This window comes from Manis javanica, chromosome 2 (assembly GCF_040802235.1).
Source record: "Manis javanica isolate MJ-LG chromosome 2, MJ_LKY, whole genome shotgun sequence".
NCBI classification, from domain to species: Eukaryota; Metazoa; Chordata; class Mammalia; order Pholidota; family Manidae; genus Manis; species Manis javanica.
Genome location: NC_133157.1, coordinates 185,902,779 through 185,924,504, shown reverse-complemented (window position 1 = coordinate 185,924,504; position 21,726 = coordinate 185,902,779). Strand labels below are relative to the sequence as shown.

The following is a 21,726-nucleotide window of genomic DNA, read 5'->3' as shown; positions in this document are numbered from 1 at the left end:
ACACCCCTCAGGAAACAAGAAACCAGGGTCAGTCACAATGACAATAGCAATGACAGCTAACATTTGTTCAGTGTTTACCATGCACCATGGACTGTTCTAAATGTTATATATCTCACCCCAGTGCAGGGAGGCAAGACCTCTTACCATTATCTCTGTTTTATAGAGGAGAAACTGAGGCACAGAGAAATTTAACTAACTTACCCAAGGTCACATGGCTAGTAAGCAGTGGGACTAGGATGAATATAGATATAAAATCCACAAAATATTGTTGATGAACTGAATCTGTTGATATGTTTTTACATCATGATCACACAAGGCTTATCCCAGGAATACAGGTCCAAAAAGAAATTAGGAAATTTATTAATGAATATCACTACATTAAGAAATAATAAAGAAAAAAACAATATGAAAACTATTTTTGATAGCCAAGAAACCTACAGCACCGTCATGTTTAAAGGAGAGACAATAAAACCACTTCCTCTACAGAATGTCCTCTGCCACCCTACTTTTCATCATTGTACTTGACATCTTGAGCAATGTAATAAAAGAGAAAGATTTAAGAAACCTAAATATTGGAAAGAAAGAGAAAAAAAACACAATTACTTAATGGACAATTTGAGATTCAATAAAAGAGAGAGAGGGGAAGGGGAGATGAATGGATAGATATAGTAGAACAGAGTAGGTTAGTTGGATGGCTGATATAAGATCATATAAAACCAAGAGCTTTTTAAAGACCAGACCATATTTAATGCTGAGACCCTGAGGACATTAGACAAGGGTATCCACTCTCACACCTATTAGTATTAGCTAGCATTGCTCTATAGTGATAGGTTGATACCAAAGGTATAAAAATGAGAAGAAATGAATAAACACCATACGCACACAATATGCCAGCGTGACTGATACCTGAGAAAATCGGCTGAACAACTACTACAAACGAAAGGCAGTAAAGTAAGGTGGCTGGACATAAAATAACATTTCAAATTCAATACCTTTTCTACATAAAAACAACCAGCTAAAACATATAGAAGAAAAGACCCCACTTAAAATAGTACCAAAAAGATAATATACTTTTTTTTTTAAAAGACCAACAACAAAATAGAAAAATGGACAAAGAACATTAATGATTCACAGGGGGATAAATAGAAACGGCTTTTAAAAATATAAGTTAAGAGAATAAGACACCATTTTTCATGTAAGCAAAAATTTTAAAGACTGATAAGATCTACTGATTGAGGGTATGCAGAAATGGGAAGATTTTAACATGATTGACTGGAGTATAAATTAAAGTAGCATTTGTGGAGAACAATCTAAGATTTCAATATGCATACTCTTTGCTCCACAAGTTCTGCTTCTATGAACTATTAGTCACTCATATAGTCATACCGTAACTCTTAATATTTTAAATATTCTCAAATACATACACATTCATATGTGATATAATGTCAGGAAATATCTCTAGACGGCTATCCAACAAACTGTCAAAATTCTGTTAAAACAGAGAATTATAAAAGGGGCATTTATTTTATTTCTCCCTAGATTTATAATTATTGTGTAACTAAATATACATGTTTTAGTGTTTGTGCACTTTAATCTAGTAAATTCCACTTATAGAAATCCATGCTAGGAAATTATCTAAAAATCTTGAAAAGTTTTATGTCTAAGGATTCTTATATGATTTTATAACAGTGAAAACTATGATATAACCTACATGTAATAACCTAAATGTAAGTAAATGATAGTAATCCATAGCACATAATCCTCTGCAGCCATTAAAATATTTAGAAAAAATTCAAAAAATCATAGACAGATTTAAGATTCAAAAAATATTTACAGAATTAAGTTGGAAAAAAAAAGAGAAAATAGGCAATATGCCCAATCACTTGAAGCTAGCCCTTCATTGGCATAGTGCTTTATAGTTTTCATAGGGGAAAGCCATTATTTACGGCTTGCAAATAGCAAAGTTTCTAATCAAACAATTCTTACATTTACAGCTTCAAGAACATTTGCAAAAATAGGAGAAAATGTAGCATGGATCACATGAAATCCTAGATTATCGGAGAATGTACTGAAAGTAATGAGTTTAACTTTCTACTGTAATTAAATATTTTTTCTCTTAATCGGTATCCAAACTAATTAAGATGAATTTTCCTTTTCATGGCCTTTCTGTTAGAGCAGTAGGGAGAAAAAAAAATTGCATATCCAAAAGGTTAACTACAGAGGGAGATTGAAGAAAACAGTCTTGATAATTCACAGGCCAAATAATGAGTTCCTGATTAATGCAGCTCTAATGGCATCAACACTCTTAAATTCCTAATTGTACTAGACATTTTAATCGTGTATCTCAGTTTAGAAAAGTAGCAAATTACTTCCATAAATTGCCAGTTTCCATAGATGTTACCTCTAACTGTACAAGCAATATGCATATGACAGAGAACACAGATATTTTACAAAAAAACTCTAGAAGAGATTTTTCTTAATATAAAGTTTAACTACAGAGCTCTAGGGACATTTTTGAAAAGTGACTGCATTTGAAATAATCCTACTATTTAAAAAACTCAAGTGTTTTTTAACCACTAATAAGACAAAAAAAAAAAAAAAGAAAGAAAGAAAGTGAATGGATGAAAGCCTGAACAAACCTGGGAAACAGAAATAGTGGCAGATTTTTTCAAATCAAAATAAAACAGAAAATTGAAAGACTTGCACTATTTTGTCTTATTTTGGACCTGCCTACCTCTACTTTTCCCACAACTAATTACCTGAAGAATGGAAAGTAATGTTCATTTTTTCCCCTAAATCATGTTTTTTTTCTAATTATATTGTTTAAAGTTCTCAGACCTTAAACTAGTAGTGTATCTCATCTTTGTGGTCTCAGCACCTGGCCTTGTGCCCAGCTCTGTGCCTGGCCTACAGGCAGTCAATCAACCATAAAGTGGAATAGATGTGTGTGGTGACCACTCATTTGTTGTTGTTTGGACATATTCATCCTGAATTCAGTCACATCAGTCCGCTTGGAGATACGGGCTCCTGATTCCTTGGCTAAGTTCCCTGAGTTTATGGATTTTGATTAGGGAGATCGAGTACAGACCTGGGTCACTGCTTTCACTGGCAAAGGATGGGGGCTCCAAATTAGGGACAGCTCTCAGACCCAGTGTCTTTTATTGAGAGAAGAGACTGTGGCTGAACCTCCTGCTAATATACTGATGCTGAACTCTAAAAAAAACCCAACAAGAGTTTTTAAGATATCAAAATACTGTATATGTTAAAAACAAACAAAACATAAAGCTTTCCTGAGATAGAAAATACACTTTGAGTAAATGCAAAGAAATGCAATTCAAAACAAGTTATCATGCTCACCCTATCAAATTGGCAAAGACTAATAAGAGGAGAATATGCATTGTTGGAGAAGAAACATGGAATCCTTCTCCCTCAGATATACTGTTAGTAGGAGTGTTAATGAGGAGAAAATATCTGGATAGCAATTTGGAAATATGAACCAAATGTTTTTAAAATGAGCATATCTTTTGATCAGGAATGTGTATTCACTGGAAAGTACTTCAAGGAATAACTAAGAAGTATGTGAAGAGTTATCTGTCATCTTTCATACAGTGACTTTAATAGTAAAAAGCTGAAAATAATCTAAATGTACAACAACAGGGAACTGGTTAAATCAATTTGGACATTTCCATTCAATGCAAAACCATGGGGACATTAAAAATACGTATCTCCATAGAAAGCTATCAGTAATCAATATCCACTAAAAAGTTAAGTTACTAAACAGTATGTAAATTACTATCTCATCTCTGTATGCATAATGTATTTGTATGTATATACATAGAAAACAGAGTAAAAATATACATGTTAAAGTGTTAGCAGTGTTAACATCTATCTGTAAGTGGTAGTTTTGAGAGTAATTGTATTTTTTAATGGTTTTAAAATTAAGTATAAGTTAATTACTTTTAAAGAGTCTTGAATAACCTTAGAAATAAGGCTAAAATAAAGGAAAATTTTTAATAAATTAAGTCCATATAGGCTGATCTCAAATTTTCCACATTCGAAGGAAATATTAGTACTCGCATGCACAAGAGCAATATATTTGACATCAACAAAAGGATTGGGGTTCCTGATTGTTGTTTAGCTATTTCAGGAGCTGGGGGCTCTCGTGGAGGAGCTTGCTAAGGGCCTGCAGGAAGGCAGGGAAGGCAGAAAGTATGCTCACATGATACATGCACCTCTGTCTCTGACTCATGTCTTCTTCTTTTTCAGATCCCGCAGTGTAAATGACAACTGGGAGTTCACACAGCACTTTGTGCAGGATTTGGTGAACAGATTTAAAAAGTATGGCTTCTCAGCTCTGTGTTGCAGGGCATTTTCCTCTGAGTACAGCTCTGAACATTTTTAAAATCACAAAATTAAATGATAAACAAGTAGTTGGGGGAATAATAGCCAGAATTCTGACAAAAGGGTTAATGCTATAAATGTATAAAGAGCTCTCACAAATCAATAATAAAAACATCAGCATTCAATATTTAAAAAATGAGTGAAAAATAAGAGCATGTCACTACTAACCCATATGGCACATTTGTACAGATGTTGGAAGGTGCCCTTTTGTCTGGGCAGAGGCCAGAGAGAAGCATAGCTGGATCTTAGCCCTGGGTCTCCTCATCCTGGATGCAGCACTACAATGAGCTGCATGTAATAGCCAGGGTGAGAGCAAGATACTCAATAGCAAATATATTCAAAAACAAATATAAGTAACTTATAAACATCTGAGAAAATGTTTAAGCTCATTAATCATCAAATTGCAAATTAAAATAAAAAACACTTCTTTTACCTTTCAATTTGACAAAAAATTCTATTTCTTATTTACTGGTGACACAACATGAGCAAGACACCCTGAAACACTGCTGGGAGAAAACATAAACTCTTACAATCTTTCTAGAAGTCATTTTCAAATTATGCTTCAAGAACCTAAAAAATATATGCCTTTTCTACTTGTTCTTCCAGAAGCCTATTCTAAAGTAATAATCAGAGATACAAAAATTTATGTATAAACATGATTTATAGTAATGGAAAAGCAAAACAACCAAAATATAAAAAACTGAAAATGGTTGATTTCATCTTTAAATGCCATGTAGAAGAATACTTAAGAGATCAGTAAAATGTTAATAATAAAGCATTAAATAGGAAACATGAAACAGGATGAATGATGTAAAAAGAGGGATCATAATTTGTATACTCTTTTATAACACATTCATATACATGCATATGTTAGAAACTGTAAGAAAATACATAATGTGTCAGGGTCATGAAATTACGTAAGTGATTTTTCTTCTATACACCTTTCTCTAGTTTCCAGGTATTCTTCATGAGCATATATTATCTTCATAATCAGAAAAAATACCTCCCCCCAAAATGCTGCTTTAAAAACAAACACGTACAAATGCAAAAGTGAATCATAAGTTAGTTACAATAAAAGTCAGCCTGAGATAGCACTGAAAGCAGTGAAGTAGGTCACTCAGAAATGATTCCAAACAGTGATTTATAAATAATCCATCAAAGATTCAGTACAATTAAAACCTCAGAATCATAAAACATTTTCAATTTCCTCCATATTCCAGGAATATTTGATACCACAATAACAACAAAATCTGGTTAGTCCAGGAAGCTCTGAATAGCATGTTCAGTTTTGTCCACCTGGCCAAGCATGGGAATGCTGCAGTAGAAAAACTTGCAACTTGGAATTAAATGTGTGTGGGATTCCCACCACACAGGTATTCCATTATGTAGGAAGGATCCGGAAGACAGAAAAAGCATATGAGTCTTACATGATGAAAGAGAGACAGGACAGTCTCTACAACCTCTACCCTAGTTCATTTCACCCTCAGGATACTAGAAGTGATCAATGAATTTTCTCCCAAGATTTGTGGGCAAATTCAAAAAGCAAATTTGTAGTTACGTGTGGCTGAATGAAATACAAACCACACCTTTTAGGTTGTTTACTAAAATTGAAGACAGGATAAAAAGACAAACCATAGTCTTTCACTTAACTTCCTTCTGAAAAGGATGAGTGCCTTTATTTAGACCTCGAGCATCCAAAGATGATACAAAATTTGAGATCTGATGAATTTCTGAACAATTAGAAGAAAAATTGAATCCACAGCCAAAAAGTATACCTACTATGAGTTTCCGTTTCACAAACTCTGTTGATTCCTACAGCCAAACATTGCTTTGGTTTTGCTCACATTTATGAAGTTAATTTCCATTTTCTTAAACCTCCCTTGTTTTCCTGACATAATTTTGGCAACTTCAGTGATTCTGGGAGGCCATTTTCTCCCTCCAGCTCTCACTGTGTACTCTTTGTTTCCTGCTGTGGGTGCTCCTTGGATATGCTGATAAGCAAACAATTTTACATTTCGACAAAGCCTCCACTAGAGACGCCTGCAGGAAATCCAGTGACACGGATCTTCCACAGCTTAACTAACTGACCCCAGCGCGCATCTGGCATGATCTATGTACCAGCTTGTAGCAGCAGGTAGATGAGTCACATGCTTGGCCCTCCAGGGAGAAAGCAAGTCAACATTATGGAAAAAATAAATCGTTGTTAAAAAAAAAACACTCAACCTTGCCTAAACTACTTTTTGTTTTTAAAGGAAGTCATATTCGGGCTCTCCCTATTCCTCCAAAAGATTAAATACACCTGGACCCACCACGGAGTCTCTCCCAAGAACGCTCAGGTGGGGTCTGAGATGGTATGGAATGCTGTCACACTTACAGAGAGTCTTCTCCAGGGAAGCTATGCAGGCACATGCAGCCTACTGAGTGAAAGAAACGGAGATTCTCTCCTTAATCATTCCCCAGCTTCAAATTATATGAAGGTTGGAAACTCTACAGCTATTCGTGCAGTTTTGAGAAATAGTTGGATCTGATAACTGGGCTGATCCAAAAATACAGGGATGTTGAGACACAAACCCAACATATCAACAGGTGAGTGAAGCACAGTAGAGAAGGCACCCAGCATTCGAGCAGTGAAATCCAGGGTGCCATGCCTGCAGCAGAAGAGAAGCAGGGACTTCAGCCACCATCAGCTGAATTCTACCTGGAACAAGCAAGCAGGCAGGTTTTTCTGTTTCATTTAGGTTACATGTGTGCTATTTTTAAATGTCTCCATGGCAGAATGACTATTTTAGAATATAACCTTTAAATTTTTCTCCTTAATTACAAAGGCAGTAGAAGCACACTTCAGCAAATTAGAGGAAACAGAGTGGCAGACACAGAGACAAAAGTACCCATGGTTTCTCCACACAGAGCACAATCCACTGTTAACCTATGGGGGGCGGGGGGGGTATTACTATTCATTCTTTATTTTCTAGGCCTATGAACATTCTGACACAATACATCATGCACATTTCTCCTGCCATTAAATATTTTTCAGAATATGATTTATACTGTTTGCATAATATCCAACCATCTCACTAAACTGTGATCTATTAAACCGATTCTCTGTAGCTGGCCACTTAGGGTTTTTCTGATTTTTCACTTTCAAAAGTAATGCTACAATTACTAGTCCTGATTATTTCCTTCACATAAATCCCTGAAACTGGAATTTCAACAGGGCCTACAGTCCATTTTGTCCCAATACCAGTACTGACTTCAGAGGCCTTTAAATCCTGTAACACAAGAGGATCCCAGTGAAGCAGGTTTTATTGCCAGCCTAAGGGAACAGCCACTATGTGCCCTGATGTGAGATGATATATTACCTTATAATTGAAGTGAAACTGCAAATGTAATGCTGTCCTCATCTGTATATTATTCAATACCTTTTCTGAACACTTACGAAACTACTGGCCTGGCAATACTGTCTGACAATGGGTGTCCCTGAATTAAGTTTTGTTAAGAGGAGGAGGAGTAGGGAAGAGGAGGGCAAGGGAGAGAAGAAACAGAAAGAAGGAAGGAGGAGGCGAGGGAGGAGAACAAGTCCGCTTGCCTAAGGCTTTCAGCATACTGAATTTCATTCCATGTCCATTCCGATATTGCCTCACTTTCACTCCATGAGCCTGCCTAGAGCAAACCACTTCCTGGGCTCTTACTGGGAAGAGAGTTTTCAGAGTGCCTGCCAGCCCTTTTTAGCTAATCTTCCTGTACCCTTTATCTACCAGCCCAGTAAGGCTGTGTGGGGATCCGTTAGGCAAACCATTGATTTTACCGCCTGGCTGCCCCTCTGAATTCCATGTGGCCCTCTGAAGTCCTCCTGCCTGCTAGAAGTCTGTTTTTCTGATGTCTTAGTCAGACCCCCTTTTATTTGGGGAAAGGGGTGAGGGGAACATGGGAGCAGAAGCAGATCCCACAATGCCAGGTACTCTCTCTTGCTAATTCCTCACGCTTTCTCTGAGCTGCCAGGGCCCAGACCCCTCTGGAGGGAGAAAATGGGACTCACAGAATGTCGGAGGAGCAGGTGATTATCCTCAGAGATCATTTAGTTCAATTGCATCATACAGATGAAAAATAATGAAGAAGAATCCCCCAATGTTACGTTAATTATCTTACTGGCAATATAGGAAAGAGGCAAAAGCTACCTTTGTTCCTTGCTTCTTTGAAAAGTTAGATCCAAGAAGTACAGAAAGGAGTTATTTTATGGAGCTTATTGAACTGAGAACTAAAAACAATGATTTGGGGTGAGTGTGGGAAGAAAAGCCCATTCTACTCACAGTAATGCCATCAGAATCTTAAACAGGTATTTCATATACTCATGTTCATAGTTTAAGAAATAAATAGGCAATGTCTCCCCTGTTCCCAATCTCCCCCCCAACCCCCAGAAAAGTGTATTTTTTTCCAATGCAATCAAAACTTCATATTTTCAATTCATAACCCAACATGCAACACAGAAGAATGGAGACAGTTTTCTCCTCAAACCAAACTTTTAGCTCCAAGTCCTATGCTTTGGTTACCCACATACCTATATGATCCCTATGGCTTGTCTCAGTTCTAGGATTCTAGGCTTCAAGTTAAAATTAGTATCAATTTCCCAGGATGACAAATAGCTACATGTCACCCCACCCTAGATGCCAGCTCTGCAGTCCATGCATGGTGACCCTCCTTCCACTGAGGAAATGCTGGCAACTAACAATGGCTTAAGCACAGTTTCTTCCTGCTCTTTCTCTTCCTCTCCTTTCTCCATTTTCCCCTTCAATCCAACCTTTCCCCCTTTTCTAAAACCCCAATCCAAATTCAAGGGACTTAAAAAACAAGTCTCTGGCCCTGCGGGTTTAGTTAAACTTGTACATTGAGCATTCAGATGAAAGGCTGGCGCCAAAATAAAGAGAAGCAACAAGCAATCTTGCTTTCTTTTTCTGGAGGGTGTCTACATTCACACTGTAAAGGAAGCATTTCCTTGGAAGTGAATGTGAAATCAGGTCACTTTAAAAGTGTCCCCCACAAAGTTCATTGCCATGCTCATTACAAAGTAAAATAAGGCTCTTCATCCACTACAGGCAGTGATTGCGTACCACTGAATGCCCATTCAAATGCATGAACAATCTCCACAGCCCCAATTTATTGTCAAAATGTACACTGAAATTCCCTGAAATAAACCAGTTTTTCTAGCACTCTCCAGAGAACGCTAAAATGTGTACTTGGTTGGTATTGTATATGGCAGTTCAAAATGTGCTGTTTTTAGAAATATTTAATCCTGCTGTTCACCAAAACACATCAAGCTAAAACACTTCCTAACCCTTTTTCCCAAAAAAAGGGGATGGTGAGGGTTGTAGATCCCCAGAGATACTTTCTTTTTTTAACTATTTCATTAACCCATTAGGGTCTAGGCCTTTTTATAATTTACCATTAAAAGACTCAGAGCATAAATGTAATTTCCAGTAATGGATGGAAGGACAGATAGAGAGATAGATCTGAACCAAGGAGCCAGACTTCTCTGAAGGATGGCCACACTCAGGGCAGGTAGAGGGATGGGTGAATCTGAATTTGGGGGACCTAAATTTGAAGACCTGTGAAGCTGTCTGAGGGACTCTCAGGCACATGTTTTTGTTACTAAGCAACCCACTAGTCTTCCTGGGACCAAGCAAAAATTCCTATGCAACCTGTTACTGCTCGCTAAGGAATTTTTCTTGGGCAAGTTTGCCAAACCAATCGCTACCCAATTTCAGCTGAGTCCAGTTTTTATAAATGAACAGGAAGGAAATCTTTGAATACCTTTTGAAAATGAAGAATGTCTGCACCCCATTGTGAATGCTAGGGATCATGGGTGAGGACTCAACTAATTTAGGATAAGGGTTTCCTTATACTAAGAGGAACCTAAACATTTTTGAAGGTTATACTTGGCTAACTTGAACTGGATGAGGCAACAGCATCATTTGCTGCCATTTTCTAAACTCTTGGCTACGATACCAAGGATGGGCTGCTGACGCTGGAAATGCTAAGAGAATGCAGCAAAGTTCACTGACTAAAATCAGATTCACACTCACCTCTATACATGGAGGCTACATGTGTCGATTCCCATCAAGTAATAGGGGAGGAAAAAAAATCAAGAAAGTGCCATCAGGAGATTGACCAAGGAAGGAAGGAAGGCAGGAAAAAATATTGGTTCAGACTAGGGAGGAAGTAGAGAGAAGGAAAATACTATTTAACTAAATTGTTCATTTTTAAACAAGAAATGTATATACCTAGTTATATCAAAGTCACAAAGAGGAAATGGAGCATTTGGTTGAATTATCTGAGACTTTTTAAAAAGCAGATTTAATAACCTAACATCAATATAATAATCTCATTTAAATTTCTATAGATTTCAAGCAAATAGCTCTTGAGTTATAGGGTATTATTGCTATTGTTTAAATGCTTCTACATATGTTTGACATACCTGGCTACTTGTCTAAATTCTCCTTTTCACTTTGCAGAGTCTAGTAGAAATTACTAGTTGTAGATCTTTGTCAACTGCTCCAGCACCTACTTTTAATCTTCCTTAAATCATATGGCACTGGGCCCATTTGGGTGGCCTGATCCCAGCAGTCAGTTTAAAATAGGACCTAATGACAGGCTAACAGCAGGTCTAGTACCATTTTATCAGGATAATATTTAAAGCTACCATTAGCCCTAGAAATGAAACTACAACCATCATCACATCAAATCATTTCACCAGGGACCAACATCATATCAGAACTCTACTTTGTGCTATAAAATAGGATCTAAATTCAATGAAATGACTGTCCTCAGAAAAATGAACACTAGTTTTCAGTTCTACTGTGAAATTGTAGAAGGATATGGCTGACCTTCCAACTCTGACCCAGTTCCCAAGTGAGTGGGATTCAGCCTAAAATTTGAGCTTGACCCTTAGCTACAGACCTCATCCCACATGGGTGACATCACTCCAAATTAGGTCTTCAGCAGCTCTGGAATATATGACCCATCAAAAAGACCCCATTCTGAACCCTCCTACACTGCTGGTGGGAATGTAAGTTAGTTCAAACAATTGTGGAAAACAGTATGGAGGTTCCTCAAATAACTCAAAATAGAAATACCATTTGACCCAGGAATTCCACTCCTAGGAATTTACCCTAAGAAGGCAGCAGCCCAGTTTGAAAAAGACAGATGCACCCCTATGTTTATCACAGCACTATTCACAATAGCCAAGAAATGGAAGCAACCTAAGTGTCCATCAGTAGATGAATGGATAAAGAAGATGTGGTACATATACACAATGGAATATTATTCAGCCATAAGAAGTAAACAAATCCTACCATTTGCAACAACATGGATGGAGCTAGAGGGTATTATGCTCAGTGAAATAAGCCAGGCGGAGAAAGACAAGTATCAAATGATTTCACTCATCTGTGGAGTATAAGAACAAAGAAAAAAACTGAAGGAGCAAAACAGCAAAAGACTCACAGAACCCAAGAATGGACTAACAGTTACCAAAGGGAAAGGGACTGGGGAGGATGGGTGGGACGAAGGGTAAAGGGGGGAGAAAAAAGAAAGGGGGCATTATGATTAGCTGTACAACACAGAGGAGACAAGTAGTGATTCTATAACATCTTACTATGCTGATGGACAGTGACTGTAATGGGATATGCAGGGGGAACTTGATGATGGGGGGAGTCTAGTAAACATAATGTTCCTCAAGTAATTATAGATTAATGATACCAAAAAAAAAAAATGACCCCATTCTTCCAGAAGGGGCAGCTCAGCAAAATAGTGAAAGCAAACAACATTGAAAGAAGGCTGAAGAATTCTTAAACCCAGGTTAAAATGATATCAGGAGCTATTCATTCAGAAGTAGCATAACAAATGCAAAATAAAGCCCATAGATTTCATTTTACTTAATACACTGTATATACATCTGAGATGTTGCACATAAACTGAATTTAAATTTAAACGCACTTAAAGCATTATTTCACTAACTGACCCAATCACAAAATGGACCTGTTTAAATGCAGATGCCCTGGCCCCTCTGATTCCACAGCTCTGGGTGGGGGTCCAGGAATCTGTAGTTTTACCAAGTGCCTCAGGTGAAATTTTTCTCATCATATGAGTTCAGGAAGTAGTGATTTAAAGAATTTCTATGGTGATTTCTACTATTAGGCACTGTACAGTAGTTACAGCAATAAATCAAGTAGGTTAACTTTGCCTGTATTTTAGGTCATTTCACTAGATACAAAACTAACCTAAGCATACTGCTTACAGTGTGTCACTTCCAAATGCAGTTGATAAGTCTGTTTCCTGAAAGGTACATAGTCTGCAGAAATTGAATGAGGGCAAGGGGAAGGCAGGAAAGGCAAATTTTATTTTGCAGGAGACTGTTAAAGGGTTGAGATAGTTGCTGAGGAGAGGTTACATTAAGAGTTTTAGGAAGATGGGATGTCAGAGTAAACACCATCTGTACTTGGTCCCTCCTCTTCAGTTCTAATTCCAAGAGGTTTCTAGGGTGTGTGCATTTATTCATCTCTAAATTAAGGAGCAAGCAGGATTTAATCCACTGTAGGAAAAAGGACACTAGACCCTAACCATTAAACTAATGATACTTGAGAAAGAGACAAGACTGATGTTATAAGCTGATTCTTTATTTACTTTTGACTGCTAAGACCACTTATAAGCACAATTTTGTTTGGTTTTGAGTATACAATGTCCAGGCTATTAAGTAGAGAATTGATTATGTTAGTTTACTTAATGGAACCATTATCTCTCCACCTCTTTGATTCACCCACATGGGGCTCCTTATTGATCCTATAACATGCTAAGCACTTTCCTACCTCAGGGTCTTTGCACTTGCCCTTCTGTCTGCCTGTACTCTTACCCCAGGTATTTTCAGTGCTTGATCCCTCACTTCCTTCAGGTCTTTGCTCAAAGGTCATCTCATCAGAGAGGCGATCCCTAACCACCTTATATAAAATAGCTTCACAATATTCTCAATCCCTTTAGCCTACTTTGCTTTCCTTCATGGCGTTTTTCACTATCTAATTTATTATGTGTTGACTGATTTACTGTCTGTTCCCCTACTAGCATGTAAGCACCACAAGGGCAGGGTCTTTGTTCCGTTCACTAGTAAATCTCAAGACCAGGATCAATGCCTGCTATATAGTGGCACTCAAGACATTTGTTGAATACATAAATGGATATTTTTGGTGGCTTGAGAAAGATATGATTAATTCTTAGTATTTGTGATCTTAAAATATACTTTACGTAGCCAAAGGAAAAAAAACATGCATTTATAAAACTAAAGAATAGAAAGTATAGTTAAAGTGTTTCATCCCATTACTTGAAAGGTTATCCACATAAGATACCTATAACTGGGCATTTTCTGTTTCCTTTCTAGAATAATGGCCAGACACCTTAAAAGAAAGCACACAGAATGACTAAAAGTAATTGTCCTAGACAAAAGTAAAAGTGAGGTGAGTAGGGAGAAGGGAGATTGATATACCATGACCCAAAAAAATATACTATTGTATTTTCTTTTTAACTTTTAAACACTTACCAGGTATTTTCTTAATTAAAACTGTCCATTCATGTCTCATCTTCCATTAAAGCTCTTTGAGGACATGGTTCATTTTACACATCTTTTTATTCTGTATAATGCCTATCTGCATATGTTACAAATGGTAACCAGAAAACATTTATGTAATGAAAATACCTGTATCAAATAAAATTACATACATATATAATATATTACCCATATAGTCTCTCCAAATACATTTTATATAACTTGGCAGTAAAATAAGATTTTCTAAATCTATCATTGCCTTGCTAGGATACATGTGCCTGTTGACAAAGATCATAAGTCTTCACAGACATAGAAAGGGAGAACAGAGAATCTTTAAATATGTACAAAGACAAACTGTCCTAAAAATACTTCATTTTAATTAGCTATAGTATCAACATTGAAGAACATAAAAAGCAGGACATTTCAATCTGAAAAGTCCACACTGTAAAAAAGATGTTACTTCAGTCCAAACTTGCTAACAGGAATTATCTTCATATGCTATCCAAAAGATTACCTACACTCTGATGGGTTTATGGGAAAATATCATGTGTCTATTCTTTTAGGTTACTTATAGAAAAATACAGGCAGATTTGCCATTAAGCTGATAAAGCTCAAGCTTCAGGACCCCTTGCTTGTTCTGTCTAGCAGGAAGCTCCAGGAACCGGCCCACTTACTCTTTTTCTTAGCGCCCACACACCCACCCCACCTAACATGCACAATTGAATAAACTTCAGGCCTATAAAACCTGGACTCACAGCTGCTGGTCTTTCATTAGAATATTAGAATAAGAAAACTTAGTTTAAATTCCCAAAAATGATCCAAACATAATTTGTTAACTTAAAGCATTTATCTTTAGTCCACGCAGAGAGAGGCAAGTGGAGTCCAACAGTCTTTGGTGGGTATTGTTAGCATCACTCTTCCCAGGATAGGAAAGGGTTTGAAAAACCAGGACGAGGTAAAAGCTACTGTAAGTATACGTAATCCCGGATAATCATCACCTGTAACAATTAGGCCTGCATGGTGGTGAAACCAGATTGCTAGTGCTTAAAATTTATTTTCAACACTAAATAAATTGTCTGTTAGTGTTAAGTATAACAGGTTTTTAAAAAAACTAGTTTTTTCATTCTGAATCCATTTCAGTCATGTATCACAAAACTAACCGGTAAAACCAAATGTTAATTCTGTGATTTAATTAAGGAATTAATTTTATCTGACATTCACTAGATTTGCAACCATTTTTTACATTAAGATCAAAACCAAAAAACTCTGCCCTCATCTCAGCTTTTGGCTACTGAAGTTTTCAAACTCGAATAGCGATTTCTTAAAGGTTACAGAAAGAATTGGGGTGGAAGTGGGGTACCCTCAAACGAGGATACACCTTCCTATCCCTGCCCCCACTCCTAGTTTCTCCCTGCGTTTCTAACACTAATCCTTTCCCTCGGGTGTGTAACAAGGAGTTAAGTTTTCGTTAGCGGGTAATGTGGTACTAATATCTGGTAGGTTTTTGTTTTGTTTTGCTTTGCTTTAATAATGACAGCTTGTGTTGTTAGATACGCCTACTCTACCGCCTACCCTATCCAGAGGCTTTACCTAGAGGGTGGTCCTTCCCCTCCACCCCTGGACAGGTCCGCTGGGCATTTCCGCTGACCGCCTCAGGGTCCCTCACCTAGGGACTGGTCTGGGGCTGCTTCTCCAGGAGAGGCGCTCGGCGGCCCGCGGCCTCCAGGAGCCCGGCCCTTGCCGGGGTGGAGGCACCCTCAGGAAGGTCCTTGAGGTGGCCCCACAGGGTGAAGATAGCAGGGAAAGCAAAAAGGTGGCCCCTACGCACTTCCAATAGGACGCAGCCAGTTTCCAGCCCGGGACGCGCACGAGAGAAGGGGGAAGGGAGTGTGGCCGCCGAATCCCAGGAAAGGCCGCGGGACCCACCTCCGGCTCCCTCTCGCTCCCGCCCTCGGCCCCACCCTCCCCCCAGCCAGCACAAAGCCGTCCCCGAGGCGGGGGCCAGGCCTGCGGGGAGGCCGCCTGGACGGGCCGGACCCGGGCGGCGATCCCTGGAGGGTCTAGAGCTCTCGTCCCATACGGGAAGGACGCGCTTCCCCGCGCTCCCTTCGAGGCACGGGAAACCGGCCCCGCCGCCCCGGCCCTCCGCTTTCCCGAGAGTCCCCCGCGCAGTGCCGCTAGCCACCCCCGAGGTGGCGGCCTCCCCGCGGAGCGCCGGGCCCGCCGGGCCGCCAGGAGCCGCGGGGGGTGCAGACGCCGCCCGGACGTGGTGAATCGCACAGTTGCCTGCGCCCTCTGCGCCCTGCCGAGACGCACAAGCGGGCCTCAAATCAGTTGGCCTCATTTCCGAAAGGCCCTTTCCTCCCGCACCTGCACAGGTGGCCAAACAATGCGCGGCGGACGCGAAGGAGGGAGTCGGGGCGCGGAGGCCGGGGGACGGCGCCGGGCGACCCCCGCGACCCCCGCGGCCCTGGCGCCTCACCCCCGTGGAGGCGCACACGCGGGCCGCACACACGCACACTCTCCTGCCCAAGTGTGGGAAGATGGCCGTTTCTGCTTCAGCATAAAGGCTCTTTGTTGCGCTCACACAAAAGCAGCAGAGACAAGTTTTTCTAGCAGGCCCTTTGGACATACAGAAGGAACTCAGAATTTCCAAATGGTCCTAGAAGCCTGAAGCGGTGCGAGCAACTAAAAGAGAGGGGGAATAACAGGCCTCCCGCCCCATCTACCAAAACCAATGTCAATATCCAAGTATTCGTTCTGGGAGACGGGAGCTGAGATCATCCTTAAGGGAGGAAGGAAAGAGGAAAACCTACTTTTACTATCAAGGCCCAAAGGGGGTATTAAACATTCACATTCTTGTAGGGTTTCTCCCTTTAACCAGGGTAGAAACATAATCTGGAAAAGTCTGGATACCACCAAAAAGAAAAAGAAAAAGGGAAAGAAAAAAAAATACCAACAATAGCAACTTTAAAAAAAAAACATAACAAACCAGTTGCCATCAGCCCAAAGTGGTAGTAGCAGCAGCCGGCGCGTGTGATCCACTTACTTGTCCGACTCTTGTGACATGTTTGATCCAATGAACTCGCTCCCCTTTTCCTGGAGCCTCAGCCTCTGGTGAAACTGGACTTTCAAGTCTGTGCAGGTGAAGGTGTGTGAGAGCGCCCGAGATGGCAGAACAAGAGCTACAGGTAATTCTGCTTTTCCGTCCCCCCTCACCACTCTCGCTCGCTCGCCCGCTCGCGCCCTCACCTAGCCGGAAAGGTGGGATAAGGGGGGGCCCTCACATGGGGCCCGAGCTCGGAGGCGGCCGGGCGGCGCGGAGTCCTCCTGGATCGTGGCAATGGGCAGCCACAGAGCAGAAAGTGGCGGACTTGGGCGGCCACAGGTAACTTTCTCGCAAGGAGCTGAATTCTTTCACTAAAGGGTACAAGCCCGAGGGACGAGCTGCGCCGTGATTGGCTGCGGGGCTCCCTCAGGTGAGCTGCCATTGGCAGAGGCGCGCTCAGGTAAGGCCCTTCTCCAAGTGCAGGTAACTCACTCCGAAGTTGACCTCAGTGGAGCGGCTGCACGCTGGCAGCTCTGTCGGCGCCGTGGGAGCTGAGGGGCAGTGCTTCGAGCGGACTTTACGCTACGTTTTCCTTCTTGCCAGAGGTCGGCGGGTGCTGGAGGTGCTTGGGAGAGAAGGAACCAGGAGAAGAGCAACACCTGCAGCCACCGGGGATTGTGGGTCGAACGGACAAGAAGAGCTGAGCTCAAGTATTCCAAGCCATCCGGAATCAAATGCACAGCACAACCTCAAGGCTTTTAATACTCCACATTAACAGGACTATTTAAAACAGTTCAGAAGGGTACAGGGCTGAACTTTACTTTGTGCTCAGGGAGGGGGCAAACACAAAGATCGCCAGGTTTTTTGTGTAATTGCATTTTTAATATTCTTATCCACAACAAACACTTTTCATGTCTCTGTGTGAAAAAGATACCAGGTAACTTGCAGGTTTTCATATACAGTGAGCATCCTTTCAGCAACTGGACAGATGGGGAATGGAGTGCTTTTAATGGGGTGAGGAAATTTGGTTGCACAGACACTAAGATGGCCCAGGCACACCTCTTCCATCTCAACTCTGCAGCTTGGGATTCCAGGGTTGCATACAACCACTGAATCCCTTCTGTAAACCTGTTTTCATCTGACGTTTCCAGGCAGGCATCAACATTTACATTGTAATTCAATTGAAGCGGTGACTACAAAGGTGCTTTATTCTCCAGCTTAATATGGTTGCTATAGAAACAATTCAAGATACAACTGACTTTTCTGTGGTTCTGTTTCTCCTGGTTGGGGACAACAGGAATTAGCACAGTTGCAATTTCTTACCACTTACCACTGCTCCCAAAAAGTGTTTGTGGAAGATCTGACAGGTTTCTAGTCTATGTGTGTGAATTGTGGAAGTAAAGGAGGGCAGGGAAAGTGTATCATATTTTATTGTAAGTTAATATTGCATTGGCAATAATGATAAAATTTCTATTTTAATCTTTATTGATGAGATATTTCCTGAAAATTATATTATGGGACAAGGTTTGGTTGTTCTATGTTTCATTCTCAGCAAATGAATTTCAAAAATGTACTCTTTTTAAAGACAATATAAGCACACACACTTATTTAAAAAGATAATATTTTAAGATAACACAATACCCACCTGTCCTCTACCTTCTCCTTTCTAGAGGCAACAACATTCCATTTTTAGCTGTCTCTCTGTCACATACCTCTCTATTTCTAAATAATTTATACTGCTATCTCTGATTTACCAATTTAATATTGCCCATTGACCACATGTTGCTTAGATAAGGATTTAGCTCTTTCAAGCACCATCCAGTTTCTCCATTCTTTCAACATAGGTCTTTCAAAGCTTAGGAGCAGTGAGTAGTCAGTGACTGTGCAAATACCAGTCACAACAAAGCCAACTAGTGTACTATGCTTGTTTTTTCTTATAAAACCTTTTATCTATTTACTTAGTTTGTTAGGCATCCATCATATTTTTTTCTACAACATAAATTTTAAATGACTATCAAATTTATTTCCCAAATAATCAGTCAATTCTATTTCCCATCCCTGGAAAAGCCCTCCAAAAGTCCACTGTCCTTTTCTAAAGAAGATGAGTTTCTCTCCAGACCTGCTGCTCAGGTGTCATCCTGGGACACTCCTTCCTCTCCAACAGAACAGGGGCCCTGAGGGTCTAACAGTTCCGAATGCCTGCATTCACTCAGGGCCCTGCCTATCACTTCTTCACTTCAAGCACCCTGGGGCCTCTCAACCTTCTGATGATCTCGGGCATCTCCAAGACCAGGATTTTCCGGGCCTTTATAGGGTGATTGGGTTCTTACTGTACTGACCTCTAGATGATATTAGAGTATAACTTCCACTGTTCTAGTAAACCAGTTTCCAGCCTTCCATCCACCCCATCTTGCATAATTGTGTTAAAATACATCTTTTGACCCCCTCCTTCATCTTTTTTGCTCCTGTGGATTTATCCTTTATGGTCCTTTACTTTCCCTTTCAGGAGACAGTGAAGGTATACAAGTGTGATTCAATTTGTCATCTTTAATTTGAAGCCATTTCCAAAATTATCCAAAAGTTTTATCAAACTGTCCTAAATTTGTTTGTGCAAATAAAACCAGCATTTATGGCCAAACCTTTCTTGTTATTGGTCAGTAATGGCCAAGATTCCTTTCTTCCTTTCCAACAGTTAACAGCTTTACTATGATTACTTAGTATTCCCTGATTGGCTAACTACTACTGTATTAATTAGTTAGGTTAGTGAAGGAAAAGGTTCTCATGGACTATTTTAAATTGTGAACCATGCTATTACATCCATTACCTGATAGTTTTGATTGTTTTGGCAGAAAAGTTGTAAATTAATGTAAAAGTTACTGCCACAACCATCATAAGAATATACTACTCTGCCTCCAAATGTCTGTACCCATGAACACTAAGTATAGCATTGGTTCCACAGTGTGGTCCCTTGCTGGACCATCAACATCAGATCACCTGGGAACTTGTGAGCAATACAGATTCACCAACTCATCCCAGACCTTTTGAAACATGGGCAGCAGTCTGTTTCTAACAAGCCCTTCAGGTATTTGTGATGCATGTTAGAGTTTGAAACACACCAGTACACTATCCTGACATAAGGAAATAGTACCTCATTGTCTTAAATTACCCTAGATGTGGAATTTTTGAACACCTTTTAACAACCATGGGCTAAGTAGTAGGTTTTACCTGTCTGGATTAGTCCATTCCCAACCTAGTGATTGTTTATATAATGGCTGACCATTGTCCTTAATTAGAGCAGTTAGTGCATCAAAAAGTTAGTGTGGAATCTGTCACAGTAGTCATCATAGACTTAGGCATTTCAGCACAATTTACAGTTTGATAGTCATTTTAGGTAGCAGAATCAAAGTAAATTTTCATGTAAAAAGTTATACAAGAGTACTGTTTTTAAACTAAATTATTTCATTGATGAGATGAAAGTTTCTGTTAAATTCCCAGGGAAGAATAGTATTGTTTATTTTTATAACATTTTAGTAGTGGTCTTTAGCATCTATTTTTGATGGCTAAGTACATTTTCCTAAAATAAAAAGTTGAGTATGTGATACTAAATTATCATTTTATTATTGCAAATATTTTATAGTAAGACAGGGAAAAGAATGCCACTTCAACAGCATCTAGGTAGAAATAATGAGTTTTTCAGGGTTACAAATCCAGTTAAATGAGTCTGCCTGCTGCTTATTTGCCCACTGCATGTCATCACACACAGGGCCACTACAGCATATGTGCTGTTGAATGTCTAGCAGAGCCAATGACAGATGGTATCTCCTAGGTTGTGTTATACTATAAAAACACAAGCCCTTCAACTGGCCATGATCCCCAAGAAGAAACCTTGGGAAGAATGAAATGCAGATGCTCTATTTTGAAATCAATATAGAGATTTATAACTTAACCAACTGAGCATTAAATGACAGTTCCCTTGCAGTTTGGGGCTGCTTCTATTTTTCATAGTTACATGATTATGTGTATTTGCATTGACACTTACTGATTCCATGAAGGCTCTTGAACTAACAGTGGGGAACTCAGCTAACAATCAGCTGAGGTTTGCATATTTCCTACCAGATAGCAAATTTTTTGGTTGGTTTTTGGACTGACCATTGGTAACTCTTCAATAGAAAGCATGGTCCCATTAAAACAGTGAGCATTGAATACTATCTTTATCTCTACTTAAGTCCCACTAATAGGATAAGAGAGGAGATTAGAAGGTTAAAGATGACAACAGAATTGGGAAAGTGGAAAATGACCAAAAGAAGTGACTTGCCAACCTGAGAAAGAGGAACCCGAGCGCCTGTAGGTTCTGATGATCAAACCTGTTTAGACTGGAGACCTCATAAGGGCATTGAAACCAACTTTCCACTTATCAGTGAAGGTGGGAGTGAGTGGCAGGGCTGAACCCAGAGGGACTGATTAAAAAGTCTGGATACAAAAGTATTAGGTCTCCTAAATCCCCAACTCTCCCCAGTATAATCAAGCTCCCATCTGTATTAGCTTGTTAGGGTTGCTATAACAAAGTACCATAGACTGTGTGGTTTAAACAGCAGAAATTAATTTTCTCACAGTTCTGGAGGCTAGAAGTCCAACATCAAGATTTTGGGAGGGTGGTTTCATTCTGAAGCCTCTTCCTGGGCTTACAGGTGGC

General features: G+C 39.7%; 1 protein-coding gene across 5 annotated transcripts in view; it reads right to left on the bottom strand.

Moving 5' to 3' along the window:
* Nucleotides 1-17,492, bottom strand: part of GRHL2 (grainyhead like transcription factor 2) — a 136,704-nt gene extending 119,212 nt beyond the window's left edge. For 2 of the 5 annotated variants that reach the window (XM_017651745.3, XM_073229907.1), the window contains exon 1: nt 17,237-17,492. In XM_017651745.3, coding sequence (XP_017507234.3) covers nt 17,237-17,475 — 239 coding nt within the window. In that variant the 5' untranslated portion in view covers nt 17,476-17,492. Of the gene's footprint in view, nt 1-16,976 lie in introns of all 5 variants that reach the window. The other 3 variants (XM_073229909.1, XM_017651744.3, XM_036995569.2) reach the window with 3 other exon arrangements.
* Between the last annotated feature and the right edge of the window lie 4,234 nt (nt 17,493-21,726).